Source organism: Channa argus, chromosome 19 (genome assembly GCF_033026475.1).
Source record: "Channa argus isolate prfri chromosome 19, Channa argus male v1.0, whole genome shotgun sequence".
Lineage (NCBI taxonomy): Eukaryota > Metazoa > Chordata > Actinopteri > Anabantiformes > Channidae > Channa > Channa argus.
Genome location: NC_090215.1, coordinates 7,814,307 through 7,824,441, shown reverse-complemented (window position 1 = coordinate 7,824,441; position 10,135 = coordinate 7,814,307). Strand labels below are relative to the sequence as shown.

The following is a 10,135-nucleotide window of genomic DNA, read 5'->3' as shown; positions in this document are numbered from 1 at the left end:
TTTTGCTGCATACTAACACAGCACATTTTATTTTATTCCATTTCCCAGTATTCATTTGATTCAGTTGCTTTAGTCTTTTTTATGCTTGTGCATTGAAACATTTTATCGTGAAGATCCATGGGAAATTCCTTGGACTTAATGGCCTGGGTCTACAGTTAAATTTGCCACTGGTGGAGACATTCTTGAAACTTCTCAGGAAAAATGACAGCAAACAAGATCTATCTAACCGCATTTTGTAACAATTTTGTATTTTGATTAAATGTATAATTATCGTAGAAACATCACTTCGATCTGTTTGCAGTGGTTATATCTGGTTAGATAGATTTTTTCAAGTAATTCCTTCAAAGTACTGTGAACGTTTTAATACCGTGCAATTGAATTAACTAAATAAAAAAAATGAATAAATCAACTGCCAATAAATTAAATGGGCCACTTACATAGATAAATAATTCTTTAAATATTCTCATCAACTATATATTTATGAACAGGTTTAAGATATGAACAGAATTAAAATGAGGATGGCTACTGAAATTATGAGCTGATGCAGTGTGTTTAAAAGTTTTACAAAGCTATGACTTCAAACATTGTCTCTACTTCTTGTGACAGTGTTGGAGAGAAAGTCCCAGAAAGGTTTTGCGCTTTCTGCAGGGGCGTCACATAAAAAGCAGAATTCACTTAATAAACCTGTGGGAAGATACAGAGAAACACACGATCTGCTCTCATGCAACAAGCTCTTGCATGCAAACTGCAGCCCAACATCACAGCTCTTGCATATGATGACACAGAAGGACAGATATTTTCTCGTTATGTTGATGTTGGCTTGGCTCTCCAAATTCTTTAATGTTGTGACGTACTTATGCATTTTATGAGATCTGAGATCTTTTTATGAGATCTGTTGGGGATAATGGTTTATATTTAACCTACTAGTGTTATTTACATTATTAAATGTTGGCTTGTTTTTAATGTGTTTTTATTTCTGAAAACACTTAATTTGGAACAATGGATATTTCATTATTAATAATAATCTATACAACGTACTAGAGTGCACAAAGAAGCTCATAAAATACGGTCAATGTTTCTAACTCTGTAAACAACAACAAAACACCTTTAATGTTACTGCGGAGTAACATTTAATGAGAGGCTGAAATTAGTGGATACCTGGGTTGTCTCAGAGTTGTTCTTAGGGTTATTAATTTCCCCCTCAAAAGACATAAATAAATAAAACAACAACATGCAATGCTCCTGCCGCAATAGCCTTTGCTGGATGGGACTTAGTGTAGTTGTCAGAGATCCTCTTGTGCTTGGGCTTCATTTGTAAATTAATCTCTTTGATAGGCCCAAATCAAAACTAATGGTGCACGTAATAAGTCTTTAAGTAACGGTGGGGGACCTAAGAGCTGCCTTAAGATTTTCTTTTAACTGAGCATGACAGCCATAATGAATTCAGGATTCAGGACAACCGAAATGCAATTTTTGCCTCAAACATTGCCTTTTCTCACTTCAAACTAAATATCTACATATACTGTGCTGTTGCCACGAGTGTTGTATTTCTAAATACATTTATGCCGAAATATTTGCATTTCATAAATCTTAATAAAGGCATTTGTTAATCAAACATAATTGAGTCACCACGGTTTTGCCAGCCATGGATTCGAGAACTGATGTTTGAGGTTTGCTGCCATCTCGTGGTGACAGGGCTGAAGGCAATAAAAATACAGATCATCACCATAAATATTACCGATATATTAACATCTTAATAAATGTAAATCTGAATTTAGTTATCCCTGTACACACTGTCCTAATGTAAGTAAAAAAGTAGGGAACTATCTATTCTCTCAACACACACACACACACACACACACACACACACACACACACACACACACACGTATGTATATATCCTCAAAGAAACTACTAGCGCCCATTAGGCATGACCATCATTTCAACTCAAGTGGCACAAGTGGTTATAATAGAATAATTTTGATTACTTTCTATAGCAGAGTTATTTTCTGTATTTCCATTTTTATATTAACTATAAGTTAATAATTAATAGTTTATTTATCTGGTAAAAGGTTACAGTTAGTTAAAGTTACGACATAACATTTTAGCAGAGCAAAAATACAAAGTAGCAAAAATTGGAAATACTTATGTATTTCAAAATAATTCAGTAAAATAATGAATAAAAGTAAGTACTTGAGTAAATGTACTTAGTTAACTTGCAACACTCCCACTAGCTCCCCACAGTAGGTCCAATAAACAAACATGGGAACGTAAACGCTATTTTCATTACTGGTGTTTAACTGGTGTAAAGCTTAAGGAAATAGGTTCTCAATTATTAAAGCCATTAGTTTCAGATTAGGGTCAATAATGAAATTTTAAGAATGTTTAGCAGCAGGGACAAGGATGTATCCGATATATAACTGGGCAGTTGGGTGCAATTTAATCAGATGAGTAACGTTTGAGATCGACTATTAAAAAAAGAGTATTATTCCGTCACATAGCAACAGGGACATCTGTTTTTCTCCGTCACACCAAAAGCCAAGCGGCTCTTCTGTCTCTTGGCATATAAAGCATGCAGACATTTAAAAGTTACGCTACTGTGGCTAAACACCAAAACTGCACAGGAATGTGTTTTACTTTAATTGAAGGTTGATTAAAAGGACCTGGTTTAGTGTGGAGTTCGTATTGAGCTGTACGTCACACCCCTCTTTCAGCCACTTGGTTGAGTCCACTACCTCGTACCCGGATGTAAAAAAAAAAAACAGTAGTAAATACAGTCAGCTGACGTTTATGAAACTGACCACAGTTAGGAAAGAAAAAGTTTTCGATTATTATTTTAGCTAATAAGTATTTCTCTTTTATTAGCCAGTAGGCTATGTGATGATTGATAGTCTGGCTATGCTAAGTAGATTTTTCAATTTCACAATTAGCTGTCATTTAGCTTAGCATATACAACATTTAGTAATTAATTAGCAAATAGCAGCTGCTTCACTGGAAACTAGCTTTAGTGATCTGCGTAAACCGCGTTACAGCATTGTTTATTGTTGTATAATGGAGAAGATTGCTAAAGGTAGGTGCGATCCACAGTGGACACGTTAGCATGTTAGCGTCTTTATTTACATCAGAAATCTTATCTAAAGTTGGTGCTAAGCTGATAGATAAATTAAATAAGATAAGACAAGTTAAATAAGAGGCTAACCCAATGTCATTTGACCCTGTTTACTATACTATGATCGTGAAATATAACGTATAAACCAAACAAAACAAATACAAAGTTTATTAACATGTGCTTCAAGTATTGTTGTAAGACATGATATTAACTTCTCAGACTGGTGTAAAATTTGGTGCCCTCCTCGTTTTTTTCTTGCAAACTGATTTAAATGTAATGTGTTTCGGTCGTGCAGACGTGGGTGATATTCAGTCCCGGCTGTTAGACCACAGACCAGTCATCAGTGCAGAGATCCGCTACTTCGTGAGAGAGTTTGAGGTAAAATTGGCTGTGGAAGCCACACACATTCTTGAGATAAGTTGTAGTTGTTTCAGTGACAGTTAAGTTTCTGAAATGCTCCCATGGTATGTAACAGCTTTAGTGAAGTCGAGTACAATTATATTGTTTGTTTCTTGTTCCTGAAAGAGAAAGGGAAAAAATAAACCTAAAAAATTTACTCATCCATTGACAATCAAACCCAACCACTGACAATATGACAAAAGAAAGAAGAATTTTGTGCATTTTATATAATAAGTCCCAGGTGACAACTCTACACTTTCCTGTGCTGCTCTGTAGGAAAAACGAGGGAACAGAGAAAGCAGACTGCTGGAAAGCCTCAACAAAATGGTTGTAGAATCAAATGACCAAATCCAGTCTACAAATGTGGAGGATATGAACCAACAGTTGTCTGACATCATTAAACGTTGTAAGTCTTTTCTCTCAGATTCACATTTGAGGCTTAAAATCAAATTTTGTTATAGAAGTGACATTTCAATCTTAACGTGACACAGAAATCATGACAGTTGGCTTCATTGAGTGTCAGATCTGTCACTGTTTGCATATTTGATTGTGGTAAAAGATTAAGTGCTTTATTTGTTATAATACATACAAGGTGTACAATGAAATTGCATCAGATGGTCAGATGGACAGTTAGTCCCGAGCTGCTGCGACTGAGCGCACTGCCACCATGGGCCAACCTGACCTGGTCCCTAACACACGTTTTCAGCAGTAGGGGAAACCAGAGCATCCGGAGGAAACCTACATAAATACGGGGAGAACGTGCAAACTCCAAGCAGAGAGGCCCTGTCTCCAGGGATTGAACCCAGGACCTTCTTGCTGTGCTACTAAATGAATTAAGATTAGCATTTTTGCAAACACTTAATAATGTGAAAGCATTTTCAGACATTTTGTAAATACATTAATCAAGAACTAAAATCTCATTCATAGAAGTATTTAGTCCTTCAAGACAGTACTTTAAAGAATTTATTTTGATAACAACTCCACACTTGAGTTGTCTTGTGCAATTCTCTACGAGCTACTCACAATGGCATTTGTGCAGTTTATCCCAGTCTTCCTGCAGGTGACTCTACAGATGTTCTGTGGTGTTTAAGTGTGGGCTTTGGTTGCGCTATTCAAGGACAGATTTGTCCAGAAGGCACACTCTCACTGTCTTACCTTTATGTTTTGGGCTCTGAAAGGTGAACTGCCACCTCAGCCTCAGGTTGCCCTCAATCTGAAACAGATTTTCTTGAGGAAGTTCTCTGTATTTGGGTGCACGTCTCCCTTTCCACGCTGGTAAGAAAGCGCCCTCATAGCATGTTGCTCTCTGCACCGCAGTAGGTGAGGAGCAGTGCCTGATCTTTACAAGACAAAACTTTGTTAGCTATCATTGTTTTCCTATTTACTTCCCTGACCAAGGTCCTTCTTACTCAGTTTGGCCGGTTGGGTCCTGGTGGTATAGTCCTCCTCCATTTAATAGAGATGTATAAATAGTTTTAATTGAATAATACCCTTGGCCATATCTACGTGTATGTTTGACCACGATTTCATTAACTTTGTTACTTGGTCTTTATGACTTAGGTTTTGTCCTGACATGCAGAGTGAGGTGAAATAGAACCTCAGGTTTGTGTGGTTCAAAATGCTGATTCGATTAATTTTTACCACAGATGAACTAGTCAAATCATCAATAAAAAAAAGTTAAAGCAAACAGGATGATAATAAGTGCAAAACAGAGGGTATTTTAAACACAGGCTATGCAAAGGGGTAAGAAGACTGAATACTGCACTTTCTGAAGCAAGTCAAAATCCAAATAATGTGTAATTTTTGATGATTATATATCTCTCTGGCCACAGTAGCTTCATTGAGCCAAGGCAGTACATTACAGTTTACATTTCACAAAATGTTTTTTGATGCACTGTACATTGTTTTCTCATAATGACACGTTTAAATCTTACAGTGGAAATACCACAGTGAACAATGGTTATAGTTTACAAAATATAGTACAGATTTTACAGTATTTTGTCGATACAAAACACAACTTTTTTATTTATTCATTTACTGAATCATGTATCATCTTTGTCATAGTGGAGGCTGCTAATCATATGGCAGAGAGAGTCCAGCAGAGGGAGCAAGAGCCACAGCAGGTAAAAACAGAGACAGAGGACATACAGTGCATGTGGACACACTGCAATACCCTCATAAAGCCAGAATTGCTTTGTAGGTTGTCCAGACCTTTATGATATTGCATGTCTTCCCAGCATATACACCTCATTTTGGCTGAATTCTAGTGTCCAGAAAAACTTGTTCCTGACGTGATCAGTGTAAACCAAGGCCACCTTGTTTGTGTCCCCCTCAGAGCGTCCAGTTGCAGACAAACATGGAGCGATTGAAAGATGAGTGGGAAGAATTTCTGAAAGAGCAGCAGAGACTAAAGGAGGTGGTTAACGAAGAGCACGACAAGGCTGTAGCACAGCTCAGCATCAAGTACAGTGAAATGAAGAAGGACCTGACCAAGTTTCCACCTATCTAAACAGCTGATGGGTGTGTGAGCGAACAGGCACAAATACACTTATATGAACACTTAGGTTTATTTCGGACATAGACATCTGTTTTGCACATGAGAAGTGAAGCTATTGGCTTTAATTGATGTACTATGTGTTTGGCAGAAAAAGAACATAAACCTTGAAGGTTTTTCTCGTGAACAAAAGTCATCCTTTTCCAAATCATAAATATGAACGCGTGATTAAGAATGTGGCCATTCCACAGCCCATCAAACTCGCAATTTGATGTTATAATGCCATGGAATTTGCACAGCATGCAAAACTCTGGAATAAGTTATTTTGTAACAAGAAATCATTTGATTGTTCCCTGGCTGTGAAGAATTTAACATTTCAAGATTTTTAATGGATGCTTGCCTGAGGGGGCTCATGATAAATTTACTTCAGCTTCAACGAACCTTGAGTTTGCACCAAGAGAGAGATACCGTATTCCAAGCACTGAAAGATTGTTGAATTACAGGAAAGTCCTTCAGAGCAGGTGTGTTGAAAACACTGGCCAGATGTTGTTCAAATGAGCTTAAAAAGAACAGTTTGCACAGCATCAACATCCGTCTGACATTAAGTGACGACAACTGTCTGTGATCATGTGCTTTTGTTGAAACCTGTTTTAAGCCGCTTTGTTTGCTTTTCCACCTCAAATCTGATATTAATCAGTTACAGACATATTTATTGCCATTTATACAGAAAAAAAACATAAATCAGAATTTGTTATTCTGATATACATTTTCTTGTCATTTCTACACTAAAATATTTTAAAGTTTCTAGTGGTGTCATGTTTTATGCTTACTGGTCAAATCAACACAAACTTTAAGAAACATTTTACAGTCATATTGCTTTTTTTTAAGTGTTCATCACAGTTGAACACAGGGCAAAATAACAGATAAAATATAAAAAAGTAATATAATCTGGAGAAAAATTAAATTAACCTGTGTGTATTTTGACTTTGAGGCTCAGAACATCTGTGTTAGACAAAAGTGTTTTGCTTTTGCTCCAGACAATGGACGGTTGTTGGACAGGTTAATGGATGAGTGGGCGTAATGGCGACATTCCTGGCATGACTGAGAATGGAGTTAATCTCCGACAGTGTAATAGAACAAATATTTGAGATATCCCCTGTACATTCCTACTACAAACTCAGCTGTCAAATGCTCCATGTTTATGTGAAGAAGCAGGATTGGCCTTTACTCCATCCATCAGATGAAGCAAAATAAAATATGCGTACAAACATACCAGCAGCACAATCCCTCTGTTGAGTTTTTGACATTTGACAGCACATCTGAAGTGAATTCTGTGCTGTATCCCTTTTCACAGAAGCTGGAGATTTTCTTTTTTCCATTTAGTGACCTGTCTTCCTACTCTCATGCATGGCCACTCTTGCCGCTCTCTATTTGTCTGTCTTTCCGTGTGTGTGTGTGTGTGTGTGTGTGTGTGTGTAGCCTCAGAGCAGGACACTGTGCCTGTCATGTCATCGGAGATCGAGGAGGGCACAGACATGCCAGCAGATGTTTGGAGGCAAGGGGCCAGCGCCAGTCTGCCCTGTGTGTGTATGTATGTCCATGCCCTCCCTCTCCTCTGCCTCGGTGACCGGCTGTGCCTGTTCAAAGTAGGGACAAGCCATCAACAGCTAACAAGGAGTGACAAAACAAAAACATGACTGACCTATGCCACCAAGGCACGTTTTGATTTGCTCATGTCTATTTATACATGTACATGTTACTTTTTGAGCTTAATTTTAGAAGTGCAGGAGTTATTCACCAACCACCAATAACTTTAAAATCACCTGGGGGTTTTAATGCTGTGATAGATAGGCTGGGGTCAGCTTGGGAAATATTTATTGTTGGCCAACAATGCTGGATCAACAGGTGTCAGAACAGACAGTACATCACAGCTTGCTGTGTATGCAGCTGTGTGGCTGCAGACCACAACATTAAAATTATCAGGTGGTTTTTAAACATGGCTGATCATTTTCTTCTTCTTCATTTTTTTTTTTTTTTTTACTGTTTTAGAGAGTAAGTAAGACTTTACACAGTTAAATGAAAACACAGGTTCTACAACAGGTAGATCTAGGAATCTGAGTTTGACAACAAAGTTTTTAAGTTGTTTTTCAGACATATTCTTTGTTGGTTTACATCCAAAAACCAAAAAATATCTATATATTATGACAAAGCTAAGACAGGGCAGAAAAGCTCCTCGCTGAAAGCACAAGACCATTGTCGATAATAACAAGCTCTTTGCCAAACTAAATTGATGTTGAGCAATCTGGGATTTAGAGACACATTAGGTTGGGGATTGCAACATCAGGTTACAACATTCATGGGAATTTAAGAAAAAGTGCAGGCTTAAGTCAAGAATCTCAGCACCTGGTCAAGTGATTTGTGAATCACTTGTAGTGATCAACAACTTCATTAGTCCTTCAGGTCCTTCATTTACTCTATGTGGATAGATATTTTTCAAACATGAAGAGGGAGCTGTGGATGTGCTTGCACAGAAACATTCTCACTGATCAGAAGAGCAAGTAACCCTGTAAGATGACTCCGTGTGCAGAGAAGGGATAGACACATGCTGAAACCTCCTGTTATCATCCTTCTCGGCCTGTCGTATGTCTCTGGACAGTGGTTGGCTTGTTATTTGTCTCCTGTGTCCATTGGAGAGCAGTGTGTTCTTCCTGTTTTGCAGGGAGAGCAGCACACTCAGGCCATGGAGCTGCCATTCCCCGTGCCAACATAAATGGTAAAGGAAACAGAAGCACCCAGCTTGAGCCCCATTGGGCAGCAGACAGAGATACGGAGTGTGTTTGTTACCGTAATGTGATGCTCTGTCTGAAAAAGATTCCACTTCCACTGGAGCAGAATGAATAATGTCATGTGGATGAAAAGTGCAGATAACCAGTAATGAAGCCATTTACAGAAAGAAACAAGGTTTGATCCAGATAAATTAATAAAAAACACATTTGAGAACATTTGAAGCTCAGTGTGGTGACTGTGGAAAGTACCACATGTCTCAGGTTTGATCAAATCAACCCACAACACAATTCGATTGTGAATATGCCATAACTGAGCTACCCAAATAATGATCTATGCCCACATGGACTATGCTGCTATCACTTTGGTCACACCGATAGCCAGCCATCCAAAGCTTTTCCAAACTCGCCTCCAGTTCTGCACAACACCACTCGAAAGGTGCCCAAAAGTGTTAACCAGGAGTGACCAAATCCACAGATCTCGATTTCCCTACAATACATAATTCTGTAACACTCATACTGGATATTAAAACCTTTTCTTTTAATATGCTATTATGATTTTAAGTGTGGGCAGAAGTGGTTAGGTCTGCAGCCTAACAGCTAGAAGGTCTCTGATTTGAATCCCCAGCCAGCTGTGGCTTTCCCTTATGGAGTTTGTATGTTCTCCCTGTGCTTGCATGAGTTTCCTCCCACAGTCCAAAGAGATGCCTGTTAGGTTGATTGGTGATTCTAAAAATGACCCATAGGTGTGTATGTCTCTCTATGTTGGCCCTGAGATAGACTGGTGACCTGTACCCTGCCTCTCACCTTATGACAACTGGGATACACAGTTACAAATAATGGATGGACGGATTATTAATGTACAGAAAGAACTCAATAATGCCATTAAAGTAAAATCTATAGTCTTATAATTTAACTTTTAGGGTTGAATCAACACAACCTTAAGGAACACTTTTACAATTTTCATAAATCTATCCGTAATTACCATGCATTTTCTTTTTGGCTGGGTCACCATACATTTCAGTCGGCTGATGAGAAAAAAGGAGGTATACCACGAACGACAATTTCAGTATTTTGTGCTGGAACAATAGAGCCTGGAGGTATTCAATCACCCTCACTTTCCTGACTGCATTCTCAGCCTCTGCATGCTCATTCTCTTTCTTTTGTGCTACGTGATGGCCCCCTCTCAATTACTGATGGCTCCAAAATGAAAATGCCAGTGAACAAAAGCGCAGCGACTTTAAGTTAATAACCCAGCAGAACACCCTAGGGAGAAGGTGATGGGCCCAATGAAGGTTGTACTATGGATTCTTTGGCAACAGCAAGCTCTCACCCAGTGGACTGCTAAAT

At 38.3% G+C, this 10,135-nt stretch overlaps 1 protein-coding gene across 1 annotated transcript; it reads left to right on the top strand.

Moving 5' to 3' along the window:
- Positions 1 to 2,762: 2,762 nt before the first annotated feature.
- On the top strand, positions 2,763 to 7,280 carry bloc1s5 (biogenesis of lysosomal organelles complex-1, subunit 5, muted). Its single transcript, XM_067486833.1, has 5 exons — positions 2,763 to 3,070; positions 3,405 to 3,487; positions 3,785 to 3,914; positions 5,573 to 5,631; positions 5,844 to 7,280. Exons 1-5 carry the CDS (start codon positions 3,052 to 3,054, stop codon positions 6,015 to 6,017), a joined length of 465 nt encoding a protein of 154 aa, XP_067342934.1. The 5' UTR covers positions 2,763 to 3,051; the 3' UTR covers positions 6,018 to 7,280.
- The last annotated feature ends 2,855 nt before the right edge of the window (positions 7,281 to 10,135 follow it).

Bases quoted from the DNA above. Each gene is read 5' to 3' on its own strand.
- bloc1s5 (XM_067486833.1), top strand. The intron at 3,488-3,784 runs GTAAAATTGGCT...GCTGCTCTGTAG, and splicing joins ACTTCGTGAGAGAGTTTGAG to GAAAAACGAGGGAACAGAGA. The intron at 3,915-5,572 runs GTAAGTCTTTTC...TCTTTGTCATAG, and splicing joins GTCTGACATCATTAAACGTT to TGGAGGCTGCTAATCATATG.